This window comes from Pseudopodoces humilis, chromosome 5, assembly GCF_049639895.1.
Source record: "Pseudopodoces humilis isolate 2021_Gansu_Grassland_sample_001 chromosome 5, ASM4963989v1, whole genome shotgun sequence".
Lineage (NCBI taxonomy): Eukaryota > Metazoa > Chordata > Aves > Passeriformes > Paridae > Pseudopodoces > Pseudopodoces humilis.
The window spans coordinates 8,271,803-8,289,272 of NC_142204.1; the positions used below are offsets into that span (position 1 = coordinate 8,271,803).

Sequence of the window (17,470 nt, forward strand, 5' to 3'; positions counted from 1 at the left end):
AGGCACATTAAGTTCTGTGATTCTGAGAGTAAAGACTGGTGTCAAACTGTCTCAGAGAGCTTTTTCTTAACCAGATGTGTGAGTGAGATATGGAACAGTACTGGCGTATGGTATCAGCTCCAAACCAAGGGAGCTGCAAGTTGCAAGCCTTTGTTTTCCCGGGTTCTGAGAGAATTCCATGTATGATGGTGCTGTGAGCTCCTGCAGCAGTAAGCTGTGTCGGTAATTAAAATTTGAGATTTCAGGAAGAGCAGAGAAGCTTTAGAGAGAAGCTTAGAAGAATTCCAAGAAATGCATCCTGGGAGAAAGTGGAAAAAGAAGTAAGCTCTGTTTGTTTTTTTTTTTCTTGAGTGACTGCAATATTTATTTTGTAGAGAAACAAACCCATTTCTTAGTATGCCTTCCAATTTCTTTACTTTAGTGAATATCATAAAATTTTGTAGTTGATTTTAATTTTAAAGGCAAGTTACAGTAATTTGCATAGTAGTCACTTCTTAAGGTGAAAACTTATCAGGTTGTCAATAAGTGTGAGAGCTGTTAGCCCTAATGTTGTTTGTGTCCCGTGCTCATGGGCGCAGCCCATGGTTCTTAACAGCAGAACCTGGTACCAGCCTAAAAGCAAAATCCTATGGATTGTTGTAAATCTTTTTACTGCTGCTGAAAATTATTTTGTCTCTCTTTTCACAATATGAAATGCTGATCATCTCTCTGATGATTTCTAAAAAGAGTTATTGTGATGGTGTGTTTAAGTGAAGATCAGGCTCAGAACTGCCATGATTTCTTGTTCTTTTGAATTTGCCAAGAAAGTGCACATGTCTCTAGGAGTGCTTGTGTTGTTTTGCAGCTGTGCTTATTACAGAAGCAGAAGTGGACCCAGTTAAAAGATTAGAATTAAGATTGTTGGTGTTTCGAATGGAGAAGAGAATTGTGGAGACTCTAAACTTGGTCTATTTTAATAAGTACATGTGTTTTTAGAGATGAGTCTTATTTTGTGAAAGAAGAGTTTGAAAACAATTGTAAGACTGGTTCTTGCTATAGATTGTTCATAGTATATAAGCTGCAAGTGTTGTTGAAACATAAAGGTATTGTCAGAAACTTGTCAATGTATCTAAATGCCTATAAGAATAAAAGACCTGATCATATCTTGTCATGAGAAAAGTTACACTAGAGATTATTCACATTAAGCAGCTGTGTGAGGATAGACTCCTTTGTACCTGTAGAAGAAAATTTGGAGAAGAATGATGTCTGTCTTCATTTCTAGCTTGACTGAAGATCTGTTTAAGGCAGTGGAAATAGTAATTGCAGGTTTGTTTTAGTTGGTAAAAGTAGCTGGCTAGCTGACTGGTCTCTGTGTCTAGCGCCTTTGGGGCTTTGGGAAGGGTCCCCAAAAAGGAGGTGTTAGAATTTGTAGTTGATTCTGAAGCAAAGTACTTTGTGTAGTGGAGATTCTGGAGGGATGTGGTGTAAAGAGTGCGAGATGACAGTGGCAGAGAGAGAGGTTTGCGATGCCTTTCATTAGAGTTGTAAAGATTTTTAGAAAGAGAGTGAGAAGTGTCTTGTTGGCTCCGAAGAGTGTGCACTGGCTTGTGAGGAGAAAAAAAAACCCAAAAAACAAAAAACAAAAAAAAACAAAAAACCAAAAAAACTACAACACTTTCAAGCGCGCTTAGAGGCGAGAATTGTGCCCGAAATAGGAGATGTTAGGAGTATCTGGAGCGCTGGGTTAGGAGTTGCTAGGTTTAAGTGTTGTTTTATTGCTTTTATGTAAAGCGGCTGCAGCAGGACCCGGTCCCTGTGAGTGGTGAACAGCGGGGCCCGGTGTGGCGGCTCCCGGTCCTCTCGCACCCGATGTGAAGGGTGCAGAGCGCGGTTCGTGAGGGGCGCTGCTGGAGCGGGACCCGCCGTGTCTGTGCCGGGGTCTCGAGGGGTGCGGGGTGCCGGCAGTGCTCGCCGGCCCGGCAGCGGTGCTGGGTGAGGTTTGGTGCTGAGGAGCGAGCTGGCCCAGCAGAGGAGCCCCAGACCAGAGCACTGTGGACTCCGGGCTCTGCCCCTCGGCTGTGGTGGGAGCTGAGTGTGTTTGAACATGCCAGTCCTGTGTGTGAAGGGACGGCACAGCAGGGAAAGAGGGGACACGAGCTTTGCCCCAGGGTCAGCACGCAAGTGACAGCCTATGGGCCCCTCCCTGCAGAGCGAGCTGCTGAAACAGCCTGCTCGGCCCAGAGCTGCGGCAGCAGGAGGGGGAGAGAGAAATAGCCTGAAAAACTGCTGTGAATGGGAAAGAAGGAACGGAACAAAGGACGAAGAAACAGACCGGTGTATGATGAGACCAAAGCAAAAGTAGTCTAGCTCGTTAGGTTCTGAAAACCTCATCAAAGTGTTTAATTTCTTGAAATAAGATCTCTTTTTCTCTTATTTTTTTTTTCCCTTTCTTTCTTTTACTCTTGTTGTTAAAAGGAAGGGGTTTGTTCTAAGAAACCGATAAAAGAAGTTTGTGAAGCTAAACAAGTAAATATTAACCAAAGGGTAAAAAGGTAATGAATGTAATTTATTTGAAGTCAAAACTAACCTAGCCTTTCTTGTTTAACTAATTTGAACGCACAGAAAGAGATTGGCTCCTATGTTAACTGTTAAATTTCGCTTAACCCAAGAATTTTAAAGAATACTGATGGAAAATTTTGATGTGATGTTTTCATTCTCCCTGTGTTATTAAGAAATTGTTTTCAGGTACTACTGATAATTAAGGCAGAGAAGCTGCAATCTGGACCAAAGAGTGAAGTTGGATTCACACCAATAAGATCAAAAGACCTGAGGACTGGACTGTAACACCCAAACCGAGTGATACAAACTGGACTCTTGGATAGAGGCCGGCGGTAATGAACTGAAACAATCCAAATGACCCAAGGAATGAGCTAAGAATCACGCCTAACTGAGAAGTAAGACCAAGCCTGTATCGGTAGTTTCAAGTCCTGCCTGGACAAGTTCTGGGACACTTTCAATATCCACCCTGGGGAGGAAAAATCCCACTCCAAACAGGAGGACTGGGGCTGTTTTGGTCGGGAAATCCTTGTATATTTTTGCTTTTGCTTGTGATTTGTATAAAGGAGGGGGGGAGAACCACAACTTCCATCAGTGCCACATCATATACCTTGTCTAAATCATCCCAATACGGGACATGCTATCTGGATTAAATATAAGTGTTTAAATTATAGAATAATAGGTATTATGGTTCACAAAGTTAAGCCTCTCGTTGCAGGAAGTGTTGGGTGCCAAATCTATTAAGAATAACTTAAATGATAACTTTTTTTTACAGATGGGAAATTACTAGTGCATGTTGAGTGGGAAGTACCTGAGGAACGGTGGGAAACTGCTGTTAAAAGGTGTCAAAAGAAATTTGCTTGGAAATTACAAAAGAGGAAGTGAAGAAACTGCTAGACGCTTCACTGATTTGGAGATCGACAGTGAAGCAGGAGAATTGCAGCTTGCTTTAATCTTTTTGGGTCAAACACAGGAAGATATCCGGAAAAAACTGCAGAGATTAGAAGGACAAGATACTCGGGACCTGGATAAAATGCTAGAAGTGGCTTGGAAAGTTTATAATAACAGGGAAAAAGAAACGGCCAAGAAACAGCAGGCGAACATACTAGCTATAATGCAGCAAGCCAGTGAAAGGGGGGGAGGCAGAGGTGGTTTTGGGCGCGGTCGTGGTTCTGGACGTGGCAGGGCAGGATTCCAGAATGTTAAATTTGGAGGACAGGGGATGGCCCCTCCTAGTCCCCAGCAAGGAGAGATTGCTCCCAATCAATGCGCGTTCTGTCGTCAGTTAGGACACTGGAAGAATGAGTGCCCAGTGAAAGCTGGATTGGGAAGAATGCCAGTAAATGGACCAACAGGTTACCCCGTGAATCCAGTAAGTGGCGCCCAAGCATTTGTATTGAGAAATTATCAGAATCAAAGCTGACTAGAACAGGACTTGAGGGTCAGGATTGATATTGATGGAAAAGAACAAGAGTTTATCGTGGATACGGGGGCAACGCATTCAGTTTTAAACAAAAGGTTAAGACCTATCAGCGATACTACCATACAGGTAGTGGGGGCAACAAGACAATTAGAAGAAAGACCCTTTTTTTTACAACCATTAAATTTGAGATTTGGAGGAAAAGAAATAGATCATCAGTTTTTGTACATGCCTAATTGCCCCAAGCCATTGCTTGGCAGAGATTTGTTGTCATCATTAAATGTCAGAATCATATTCGAGAATGAGAGGGTGAAATTAGAGGTTCCAGGAGAAGAAATTGCTAAATTGTTTGTAATAAAAGAAATTGATCCCTCTCCTATTCCCATTGAAGTAGATCAAGCTGTAGTACCTTGGGTATGGGAGACTGGGAATCCAGGAAAATCAAAAGCTGCTCAGCCGGTGGTAGTAGAATTAAAAGAAGGAGCTCAGCCAGTGAGAATAAAACAATACCCAATCAAGTTAGAAGCTAAACAGGGTGTCGCTCCTTTGATAACTCAGTTTTTAGCACAAGGAATTTTGCAGGAATGTGAATCAGACTTTAACACTCCTATTTTTCCAGTTAGAAAACCCAATGGTAAGTATCGGCTAGTGCAGGATTTGAGGGCAATTAATAACATTACTAAAGACATTCACCCAGTGGTTGCCAATCCATATACTTTATTAACATCTGTGTCAAAAAAATTTAAATGGTTCTCTGTTATCGATTTGAAAGATGCTTTCTTCTGCATCCCTCTGGCATTGGAAAGCAGGAAATATTTTGCCTCTGAATGGGAGAGTCCTGATACTGGAAGAAAGAGACAGCTCACCTGGTCTCGACTGCCGCAAGGATTCAAAAACAGCCCTACCATATTTGGAAATCAACTGGCGAAGGAATTGGAAGAATGGAAGACTGCTGAGGTAAGAGAGTTACCTTCCTCTTATGTCATTCTTCAGTACGTGGATGACATCTTTTTAGCGACAGCAGAAAAAGGAATGTGTCTGAAATTGACTATTGCTCTGTTGAATATGCTGGGCCAAGCTGGCTACCGAGTGTCAAAAGAAAAAGCACAGCTGATAAAAGAAAGTGTAATATATTTGGGATGTGAAATCACCCAAGGCCAGAGACGGTTGGGAGTCAATCGAGTGGAAGCTATTTGTGCTATTCCCCTTCCCAGGAACTATCAAGAACTAAGGTCCTTTCTAGGAATGGTAGGGTGGTGCAGGCTGTAGATTCTGAATTTTGGATTTCTAGCTAAACCATTATATGAAGCGTTGAAAGAACCGCAGTTGAGCTGGAATCGACAGAGGAAAAAGGCCTTTGAAGACTTGAAACAGGCATTGAAAGAAGCTCCGGCATTAGGCCTTCCAGATTTAAACAAGGACTTTCAGTTGTATGTGAATGAGAGACAGAAATTGGCACTGGGAGTGCTAGCTCAGAGACTTGGTTCATAGAAATGCCCGGTAGGGTATTTCTCGAAGCAACTGGATACAGTAAGTGCTGGTTGGCTGTCATGCTTGCGGGCAGTTACGGCCACAGTGATCCTCATCCAGGAAGCCAGGAAATTGACTTTGGGAAGGAAAATAGAGGTATTTGTGCCTCACATGGTACTGGCAGTCTTGGAACAAAAGGGGGGTCACTGGCTTTCATCCAGCAGAATGCTGCAATACCAAGCAATTCTGAGAGAACAGGATGATGTAGATCTAAAAATGACTAATCATGTTAACCCAGCAGAATTTCTCCGCAGTGGGCAAGAAGAAGGAGAATTAGCACATGACTGCATGGAGGTGATTGAACAAGTGTATGCCAGCCGAATGGATTTGAAAGATGTTCCAATGGAAGATCCGGATTGGGAACTGTTCACCGACAGGTCCAGCTTTGTAGAAAACGGTACCAGGTATGCGGGATATGCAGTGGTAACAGTTACCACTGTAGTGGAAGCAAAAGCTTTGGCTCCTGGAACATCAGCTCAGCGAGCTGAGATCATTAGACTCACTAGAGCCCTAATGTTAAGTTCTGGAAAGAAAGTGAATATATGGACTGATTCTAAATATGCTTTTGGGGTTGTGCACATTCATAGCGCCTTGTGGAAAGAACGAGAGTTATTGAACTCCCAAGGAACTACTATCAAATATAGAACTGAAATTCTAGCCTTGCTAGATGCAGTACACCAACCTGAAAAGGTTGCAATAATGCATGTGAGAGGTCACCAGAAAGAGGAAGGAAAAATATATCGAGGAAACAAATTAGCTGATGTCACAGCACGAGAAGCGGCCAGAGAAGTGTGGACCCAAATGGCCCTGATACCCACTAAGGTGAGTCCTGTAACTCCACATTTAATTCAGGAACCGAAGTATTCCCCGGATGATGAAAAACTAGCATCGCTGCTGAAAGCGCAAAAGAATGCAACTAGATAGTATGTAACAATCATGGGACAAATTGTAGTTCCCACCTGAATTATGAAAGCCATCTTAGAGACGGAACATAATAAATGCCATTGGGGAGCAGAGGCATTGGTAACATTTCTAAAAAGAGAAGTAATTTCTAACCAGATGTTAACATTGGCAAAACGGGTGAATGCCATGTGTTCAACTTGTTTGAAGAATAACCCAATAGTTAAGAAACAGATTCAGTTAGAGAAATTACAAGTGAGACCAGAACCAGGAGATTGCTGGCAAGTAGATTTTTCAGAATTACCGAAAGCACAGAACTTTAAGTATCTTTTAGTGTATGTATGCACTTTTTCAGGATGACCTGAGGCCTTTCCTTGTCGCACCAATCAGGCAAAGGAAGTGGTCAAAACACTGTTGAAGGAAATTATTCCAAGATTTGGGGTACCGTTAGGACTGTCATCAGATAGAAGCCCACACTTTACAGCAGGAATAGTACAAGAGGTGGCCAGGATGTTAGACATATCTTGGGACTTACACACCCCTTGGCGACCTCAATCGAGTGGTCAAGTGGAGCGGATGAATCAAACAATTAAAGGATTTAAAGACATGAATTTGCAATTACAAGCCACATCCCGAATGACTTTACAGAACAGGATGGCACTAGATATGCTATTGTTAAAAGAGCGTGGTGTGTGTCAATATCTAAAAACGAAAATTGACCATTGCTGCATCCATATTCCAAATGTGACCATTGAAGTAGAAAAAGATATTTCTCAATTAGAAACGATTGAATCCAAAACAAGAGAAATTGAAAAAGAAGCACAACATAATTGGATCAGAGCTATATTTGAGTCCTTAGGACTTCAGGTTTCTGGATGGGTTTCGTCAATAGTACAGTACATTCTGTTATTTGTAGTTTTGTTATTAATCGTTTGGTTAGCCTATAAGTGTGTTCTAGGAGTCATCGAAAAAGAAACAAGACGCACCAGAAGAGTGATAAAAGCCTTGGCAAGAACCAATGAGATACGCCTCAATGAAAGACGCCGACCTCCTCCGAAGTATGAAGATGTCGTTGGGCAAGATAATCCAGCATTTGAAAGAACCAACGATAACTAAGAGTTGAGCATTCTTGCAGAAGATTGAAGAATGCTCAAAAGGGGGGGAATTGTTGCCATTTGGTTCAATAAACTGTATTAGTTAGCATTAGTTTGACATTAGTAGTAGTTATGCTAAGGCTTGGTAGGCCACATGTAACCTGCAGATGAACTATATGGCAGATATTGCAATGTAAGCAGTGTAACTAGGAGATAATCTAGGAATGTACTTTGGCAAAATTTAAATGTCAGAGAGATAATCGTACCAGGTAGTGAAAGAGAATTAAGAAATTATGATGATGAAGAAATCGTGTAGAAAACATATAAAAACCCTGTGATTTTTCTGTGAAATGGGGCTCTGTCTTTGGACGCTAGTCCACAGGCTCCCGGGCCCTCAATAAAGCACCGCATAAACGACTTCGGTTGTTTGTGTTTTCTTCGGATCGGGCAACACTAGGAAACTGGCTAGCCTGCATGTGGGATGCGATGAGTGACACAAAAGTGTTCTTTTGCTTGGTTTTCCTCTTCCACTTACTATTTCGAGAATTTTTCCCTCCCTCCCTCCTCCCCATTTTGACCCAAGTTTTTTTGCCTTTATTCTTTCTTTTCTCTTCCCCCTGAGGATCAGGAGGAAGTGAGCAAGTGGCTGAGCCACAACACCTGCATGACATCAACTCTTTTTAGATAAGCTCATCTCAAGACCAGACAGTTGGAAAAAAATCATACCTTTATCTTTATTTCCTGCTCCTGCTGGCAACTGGTCTTGGTTCTGAGCAGGTACGGTGCTACTGGGACCTGCATGAAAAGACTGAATGAACAGCACTGCTGGGCCAGAAGCTCAGCTAGCTGGCAATATCCCAATCTTTGTGGAAAATTATGTCCATCACTCTTGTAATTTGATATGAAACATTACATCATCCATGTGTGGAATATCTAAAAGAACCAGTTCAGAGAGTACTGGATTCTGACAAGCTTTAAAGCCAAGGTCCTTCTGCCCAGAGTAACGGGAGATTTATAAATTGCCATTCACTCACTGGAAGGTATATCAAGACAACACCTCTCCTCACAAAGCTGAATTAATTGCCTACAGACAGAAGGCAAGGAAAGATACTGCATGCACAGATAAAATTTTGTCACCCTCCTAGGAAGGAAAAAATGTGTCCAGGACAGTACAGAGTGCTGCCCAATGCTTGGTCAGAAATTCCAACACTGCTCCGCTGGCCATCTGGTACCATGGTGTTGAGGGTTAGGTGTCCTTTTATTTTTTTTTTGTCGTTGTTCTGGCCTGCCCGTGGAATTTTTACCCATTAGTTTCTGGAATTTTTACCCATTAGTTTCAGAGACAACCTAACTGTGGGTACTTAGTGGGTGCTCAACAAAGGACTAAGAGTGGCCAGGCCCAGGGGGGGAAGGGGGCAGGAAAGGAGGGTGGGGACAGTTTTTGGCTGGGCTTCAGGGCTTCGGGGAAAGACATTCATTTTCTGGGCCGCGGGGTTGCTGCGGGAGAGAGAAGGGAATCTTGCCATCACCCAGACGGAGCTGCTGCTTCTTCTCCTTCTTCCCTCTTTGTTGGTGGCCTCGCACCCCCTGTCCTGCTGGGACGTGTGGCAGTGCCAGGCACCGCAGCGGATACACCTCAGCCACCAGCCCAGGATCTCAGCTCATCCCTGCTGTTCCAGCTGAGTGTTCCTCAGAGCCCTGCAGGAGCACCAGGACTGCCCGCCTGAGGGGTTTGTGAAACAAAGCCTCTCCTCCATCCCGTCTCGGCTGCTGTCACGGGGCCCCTGGTTCCGTTTTCTTGTTATTGCTGTAGTTATTGTTGTTTGTTTGCCTGGTTATACTAGTAAATAACTGTCATTCCTATCCCCAGATCTCTGCCTAAAGGCCCCTTGATTTCAAAATTATAATAATTCGGAGGGAGGGGGTCTACATTCTTTCATCCCAAGGGAGGCTCCTACCCTCCCTAGCAGACACCTGTCTTCTAGAACCAAGACACATGGATTTCAGCACACAGTAAGGCAAGCACATAAGCTGCACTCAACTACCACAGGGAGCTATCAGGCTGCATGAAATCAAATCCCAGTGAAAACCACCGGTTTCAAGACTGGAGGGTAAGAAACAATCCATACCTTTATCTTTATTTCCTGCTCCTGCTGGCAACTGGTCTTGGTTCTGAGCAGGTACGGTGCTACTGGGACCTGCATGAAAAGACTGAATGAACAGCACTGCTGGGCCAGAAGCTCAGCTAGCTGGCAATATCCCAATCTTTGTGGAAAATTATGTCCATCACACTTGTAATTTTCCACTGCACTCCACTGCTGATACAACAGAGGTGCAATTACAGTTACAAACCCTAGCTAGTCAGGTATTGCCAGTCACTCAATTGCTGTTTTGAATTAAGTACTTTAGGCAATGAAAGTGCAGTTCTCTCTCCCACATGACTGTGCTATGGCTTACTCCATTCTTGCAAGTGCATAATAGAGAGGGAAAAAATGTGTATAGATTGCAAGAGGAGAAATAAAAAAGCTGATTCCACAAGGAAATGGTTGATACTATTACCTAGGTATTTACCTTCGGAAGGTGGCACATGCAGCATGGTTTGCACTGTTTGCAAAGTTGTCTTTGGTTCTTTTGCTGGCTTTTTCCAATGATCATTTAATGGTCTGTAGTTGAGTACTGAAAGCACCAAAAGGACAATGGGGTTTAGCTGGGAAGTCAGGCAAGAACAGTTTCTACCTCTATCAAACTCAAAATCATGTTTAAGACCACTATTTCTTGCAACTTACCATACCCCTTCCTCGGTTCCCTGTTGAATTCGATATGCTTGTAATCATATATAGCTTGGAAGTTTGAAGCTATCTTTGCGTCAATGCCTCCGGTTTCCAACACTCTCAATGTGTGGTCATCCAAGAGGTTATGGGACATTATGCATCGAGGAAATTTACATTTCCCATGGAGAAAGTGTCGACAAACATGAAGCTTGTTGCAGTTGTTTTGCTGCTTACAGTGGTGACCTTTTTTGTTGTACAAGGAGCAGGTCTAAGAGTGGGGAGGATACAATAGGAAATGGAAAAGCACATTAGAAGTTTTCTTTGTCCTATAGGAATGCAGCTTTAACTGCAGAAAAATGGTGATTAAAAGACATGTGTTTACTGTGACTTCTTTAATCTAGACAGATTTTTTGCATAGAGGATCAGGTATTTTAAGCTGACTCATGCATTTTCAGTTTTGAAGTTGATCATGTTTTGTTTCCAAGAAAAGCCAACCCAACAAAGTTAGGAGTGCCAAAAATGAATGCAAGACAGTTGCATAAAATCAGATTGGTTTACAGTTATTCTATTTAAAAACCCCTAGAGCATAATAAACAACAAAGAATAAGTATCTCCATAAAAATATGTACAGTGTCAAATGAGTTACAATTTCCTATTTGTAAAGTTTATCCTGCATTAAAGATTTGAGCTTATAAAATGGTAAGAATGCTTTGATATTAGAGTACATATGGAAAAATCAATGCACTTCTTTATTCCTCTACTCACTAAAAAAGAGGTGCACAGAGAATCAGACCAGAGAACAAATCACAGACCAAAAGCTCCTTCACATTGACCACTAAGCACCACAGTAACAATTTTTCTCTGGGAGCAGCCTGTAACAAGAAAGCTTCCTTGAGGAGGACAAACAAAGCTGTCTGGCAGAGAGCCCCAATATCACACTGGGACTCTCACAGGTCCTCTCCAAATCCCTCTTCCCAGGATCCACCAACCACTGCTCAGGGATGATGGGTTGGGCATCAGTCAGGGGGTAGGGAGCAACTGTACTGGGAATTACTTGTTTCTCTTGGGTTTTATACTTTATAAATATAACATATAGATATCTATAATATAGAGATTAATCTCTCACTTCCTCTCATTGCAGTTATTATTACTATATTTTATTCTGTTTCAATTATTTGAGTATCCTTATCTCAACCCATAAGTTTTACCCCTTTTCCAATTCTCCTTCCCATACCACCAGGATGGGAGAGAGCAAGTGGCTGCATGGTACTTATCGGGGCTTAAACTATGAAAATAGGGTATCCACTATTTAGCTACATCAAGAAAGCACATTGTCCCCTTGCATCTGCCAAGAAACAGGAACAAAAACCAACCAAAAAACAAAACAAATGAACACACATGCGCACACACTCCAAACCAACCAACCAACCAACCAACCAACCAGGAGAACCAGAGAGAAGGTGAAGGAACGTGTGAAAATCCCTGATGTTGTGGTGCTGTTGCGTTTTTCTTACTCTGAACCCCAGTTCAGGTCACAGAACACCGACATGTCCTCTTGCTTGAGAGCTTCCTACATGCCATGTCTTCACACACACAAGCAGTCAGCATTTCTAAGCAGGAAAGAGCCAAATTGGCTTTTACATCCCACCTCCAAGCTCTCAGGTTTATGAATGGCCTGCACTGACCACAGTTTTCTCTTGGTTTTGCTATTTTACTAAATACTGATAGGAGTTAAAGTGCTCCTAAATTACAGGTAATTAATGATGCCTGCAGGGGTGACGGCTGAACAGATTTCTAGTAAGCACTTAAGGCTAATACCAAGAATAGTTGCAACTATTTGCTCGTTACTGGGAACAATTAGTAATTCTCCTTGCTTATCACCACCATGTTCCTTCAGTCTGCCAGTAAAACATACTTTAAAACACTACACCATAAAAAAATTATATTTTGTCAAAGACTAGCATTTTCACAGCAGAGAACAAAGAAACAACAGAACTGTTGCATCAACAAATCTGTGGAGATTATAACCTTCCAAAGACAAAGGCAATACTTTGGTAATTTCTTAACCAGGAGCAGCTGCAGTCAGAACAGGATATGACTGATTTTTAAACAGCCAAACATTGAAGACAGTATTGCCCTTATACACACATGCTGAATCAGAATGTTCAACCAAATTTAACAAAACCAATGAACAGCACACAATATGGTCAAAGGTTCCTTTGTAGAAAGACAGAGTACAAAAACTCTGTGCACTTTGGAAGAGCCATATTTGAAACAAAACTGACTGCAGTAATTTGGTCATCTTCTCACAGATTCTTCTCATCTCTTATACCCTCAAGCACCAAAATGGGGGCAGGCCTGTGCAGGCCTATATGAACTGGAAAAGGAAGGGAGCACTCACTTCCTAGTCTTCATCATCTAATAGGGAAAAAGCAACAAACTGGGTTTTGGCCATACCTTTCACCCTGTAAGCAAGTACAGTTATTGTGATCTTTCAACTCTCTCTTGCTTATCTCACCCCTTTTTAAACCTCTGGTCAAGTTGCTGACATTTTAGTTTGCTTGTTTTGAGCAGCTTTATAGCCATGCTGTTGGGATAACAGAAATAGCACACAAGACAAGCTGTAGCCTTGCTTCCCACCTCCTGCTATCAGAGGGCAGGTCTGCTCCTGACACATCACAGATGACAGGGCCTTCACCAGATGCATGTCTCTGGGTACTTATTAAACAGTTTTACGGCTGTGGGAGTGTTTTTTTTTTATTATTTTAAGTACACAGCCCTTTCACAGTCTGGCTTAATGTTGTTTCACATTGCCATTCTCATTCCTCTTTCATTCTGACTAATCCTGTTTCATATCTTAACAGCTGGATGTTAAGATCAGAACTCCACATTCTCTCTTGCCCTCTCCCATTCCTAATGAACAAAAACTTTCTCTTAAGACATCAGTACAACTTACATCAGGGAGGAAGAATGCATCGTTTTGGAGAAGCAGGACTTGCAGCTCATTCTCACTGAGGCCAGACAAATTATGTTTTTTTAGAACTTTTTTGTTCTCCACATTCATGATGTCATGCGAGTACTTACAAGAGCTGCAAGAAAATACACAGAAATATCAATGTTTATTCCTTTAGTCAAGTTCATGTAAAAAAGAACCTCAGATAATGTGCAACTTGAGAGAAAGGTGGCTTGGTGGGAGTCTCTGTGAACATTTAGTTGGTGTCTGTAATTAGCCAGAGAATGGACCAAACAGCAGAACTCCTCTGTGAAGTGCCGTGACCCTATCCTCCTCATTTTAAACATCAATGCAGCCAGACCCCATGCATTCTTTGCCTCCAAGATGCAAGTCAAGGAAGATCCAAGTCAAGTCACATGACCTAATGTAAGAAATGGTCCAAAGTTTCCTTCATTTGCCTCAAAAGTGTCGCAAGAACAGAGACTAAGACCCTAAAGACCCTACGGGACTTTGTACAGGGGTTCTGGGCTGGTTGAGGTGGATGCTTGCCAAGTGATTGTTTGCAGGTGTACTTGCTGTGCTGCCATGGTGCACTGCCTTCGTTCCTGCTGCTGAGCAGGGACTTGTAAGGAGCGGCCTGCTCTGTACCTTACACCTGCTTCCTAGAGCAAGGGGTCTCATCACAATAGCCTAGGAATTTCCCCACCTCTTGGCCAGCTGCCCCGCACTTTTGAAACAAACTATAAAAGTGACTTTCTAAGTTAACTTCTTCAAGATCTCCCCTTGGAAAAAGATCCTGGTCACCCCGTCTCGTCTGTTGGTAGCTATAACCTCCCCCTTCTCTCTGTTTTCTTTCCCCCTCCCTCCCTCTCTCTCTCTCACCCTCTAGTCTATCACATAACCCGTTGTTGGCACTAAAATAAAGGTACACCATTGTTGTGATTTAAACTGATATCCCTTTGTGTCTTTTTGCACTCTGAGATCAAATGAACCTCACACGACTCTCGCTTGTATTAGCGGATCGTGACACCTGAACAGCTGGAGGGGAAAGCTAATTTTAAAGGCGTACACCAACCATGCCGGAAGTTGCAACAGCCTTCATTTTGTGAACATAAAAGGTTGTTGCCCTTGGGACGGCAAGTAAAGATACACACAAGAGTCTGCACAAAACAGAAGTGACAGTGAAGCTTAAAACAACACATTTTTCTATCTTCAGTAGCTGTGAAGTTTTATTAAAAAAAAAATTTAAAAATCAAAAACCCGGTAAGTTTAACTTACGAGTTTTGATTAAAGAAGCAATTAAGCTAGAATAATGAAGTCAGTGGTGCCACTTACGAAGCCCAAAGTCTGACGAGTATGAATTAGAGAAGGAGATTGCAGATTTTTTACATCTATTTGAAATGGTACTGCAAATCAGTAACCGAGAGGAGATGCGTTGTCAGCCTGTGCATTAATTCAATGCAGTAAAATACAGCTTCCTCATGTCCTGCTCTTCAATACATGATCTGATACAGCCTTAAGTTTAGACATACTCAACCAGTAAAAGTACCTGTCAACTTACCAGACTGAAGTCTATCCCTTTACTCTTTCAGCCTCTAGTTAACTCCTGAAGCTCTCCTTGTGAAGTTTTACCTCAAGGTATATATGCAATCCTTCTGTACAGACCCTTATGTAGGTATTTCTCCCCTGACCCCTGCTACCTGTTGGACACATTCTTTGTAAGCAAGTAAACAGGAAGGGCAGAACTGTGCTGTCTTTGGTCCTGAGAAACAACCTTCCAAGGCTTTCTTCCAAGATGCTGTAGGCACTCAATTAATGACTATGAAGGTAGGTAAGCTACAGAGTGTGTGAGGTGGGACCCATCACCAGTGCTCTTCCACAGTCAATTTGAGACTCCACCAACAGTCACACAGTCTTCCACATCACTTGAGTCTGTACTTTCAAGTCAAAGGCTGAAACACTCTACAAATATACAGCTGAGCTTAGTAAGACATTTAGGAAAAAAGAAAATAACAGCAAAAAGCCATTTGCCAGACATTAGTTAAAAACAGGATTAACTGGACTAAAACAATGATTCCACTAAACCAAAGACCCAAGTAGCTTGCCCATACATTTATCTTTCCAGGGATTCTAAAACAAAAGGAATGCAAGACCTGGAAGCAAGGCTAGATTTCACCTTATCGGTTAAAAAATAGTCTCTGTCTTGATCTAAGTCCACCTGGCAGAATTTCTGCCCTCTCATTTTAATCCAGCTCCCTCCCATGAAAGGTATACTCTTTGCTTTATTAATTTTCAACGCATACTAAAGTGATTTTAAATACTTAGTGTTACAGAGAGGACAGGTAGTTTATCATAATGAAGGGACCTGCCTCATTGCAAACTTTAATTCACACAAAGTTATCCATCATGAGTGTCTGCACATACGTCAAGGCATTTCCAACAGTGAACCCCATGGGAGCTTACTGTATTGCCTGTAATGTAACAAAAAATAAAAAAATCTTATTATCCTAATGATGAGAGCGAGAGACATGGCTTTTCCCCTTCATGCTATCCAGATCTTAGTGCACAGTGATCCATTTTGTTGGGGCAGAAGAGGAAGGATCCAGTGGGATCATGCATGTTCCTTATGCTCCATCAGCACCAGACCTGGGGCTTGGGGTCTTAAACTACAAAGTTCTTCCATCAGTAATTGCAGTGGCAAAGCTGAGTTGCTCTTCTGCATTTGCCTTTGGTTTCTTTTATTTTAAATTAGGCACCACCTTTGGCCACCTGTGGCTAGAGTGGCTGCCGGGCCTGCCCATCCCATGAGTCCTCCATCTTCCAGAAACAGACTGATGTACCCAGGATGATCCAACAGTGCCTCTCAAAGACAGGGCCGTAAGCCAAGCAGTGACATCAAAACTCAACTTTTGTAACTCTCTAGAGCGAAATCAGAGGGCATGGCAGCACTTTCCTTTCTCCTTCTGAGAAAAAGGTGTAAACTATTTTACTCAGATGCCGGGGGGGGGATGAGTGACGGGCGCGGAGATGAGTAGATTTAAACAAAGCAACAAACAGAAAATGAAAGAAACAAAAAACCCCAAATCGTCGGCTTCTACCGACATGGCGGGGGCAGGGCACGAGTCCCTCCGCAGCAAGGATCCCCCGCGGCTGATCCGAGCAGATAACCGCCCGCTCCTCCCGGGACAGCAAGGCGGGAGCGGCAACCCCGGCGGTGCTTGGATGTGAGAGATTTTGGGGGGTGTGAGGGGTTTGGGGGGGCATGAGCGGCGAAGAGAGTGAGTTAGGGGGGGGGGGGTGGGGACTGTGAGGGGGCTGGGGTATGTGAGGAGCGGGGGGGTTTGTGGGGGGATTGGAGGGTGTAAGGGAAAGTTTGGGGCGGATGTGAAGGCGTTTGGGGGGTGTGAAAGGTTTGGGGGAGTTGTGAGAGGTGGGGGGGGGGGGGGGTGAGGGGATTGGGGGGACCCCGGCCGTACCCACGGGCTGCCCACGCCCCCCGCGCTCACCTCACGTAGCACCTGCCCATGAGGTACAGCTTGCAGAGGTGCAGCCGCTCGCAGCCGTCGCACTCCTTGCGGACACAGACCCGCACGTCCGTCACGGCAAGGACCGCCAGGCCGCCCTCCAGCACCAAGAACTGCCGGGGGCCCGCCGCCGACAGCGTGTCCTGCAGCTGTAGTGTCGACAGCCCGATGTTCTCCTGCAGCTGCTGCAACCCCAGCCGCCCGCCATGGGCACACAGCGTCTGGGTGAGGAAACTGGACACGGCCGGATCGCACATCCTGCCCCTCCGCTCGAGACGGGACCGCGAGCGGGACTGTGTCGGGAGCGGGGCGGGAGCGGGAAGAGGAGCAGGAGCGGGGCGGGGACTCCTCACTGCCTCTCGGCCGCGCTGGACGGGAATCGAAACCGAAGGCACGGGCGGGCCCAGCAGCTCGGGCCGCGCTGGGGGGAGGGATCCGACCAGCCTCGAGGTCTTCTTGCCTGAACATCACACTGGAAGTGACTAATGCAAGAAGTGACTGAAAGGATTGAGAGGTTTCCTTGTTATTATTACGGAATCACTGAGTGGTTTGGGTTGGAAAGGTCTTAAAGATCATCTCGTTCCCCCCTCCTACGCTGGGCAGAGCCTCCATCCACTAGACCAGGTTGTTCCATGCCCCATCCAACCTGGCCTGCAACACTTCTAAGATGAGGCAGTCTTGCCTAACCTTTCCTCACCTTGCTAACTTTTGCTCTCTCTACACTAACACGAATCTAATGCAGA

The 17,470-nt window shown here is 43.8% G+C and overlaps 1 protein-coding gene across 2 annotated transcripts in view; it reads right to left on the reverse strand.

The window, feature by feature from the left end:
* LOC102101608 (protein mono-ADP-ribosyltransferase PARP12-like) overlaps positions 1–17,086 on the reverse strand; it is a 35,682-nt gene extending 18,596 nt beyond the window's left edge. The window contains exons 1-6 of one of the 2 annotated variants that reach the window (XM_088055390.1): positions 16,710–17,086; positions 13,207–13,339; positions 10,266–10,518; positions 10,051–10,155; positions 9,609–9,677; positions 8,206–8,274 (exon numbers count right to left, since the gene is read on the reverse strand). In XM_088055390.1, coding sequence (XP_087911516.1) covers positions 8,206–8,274; positions 9,609–9,677; positions 10,051–10,155; positions 10,266–10,518; positions 13,207–13,339; positions 16,710–16,984 — 904 coding nt within the window. In that variant the 5' untranslated portion in view covers positions 16,985–17,086. The remainder of the gene's footprint in view (positions 1–8,205; positions 8,275–9,608; positions 9,678–10,050; positions 10,156–10,265; positions 10,519–13,206; positions 13,340–16,709) is intronic. The other variant, XM_014256045.2, reaches the window with a different exon arrangement.
* Positions 17,087–17,470: the final 384 nt, after the last annotated feature.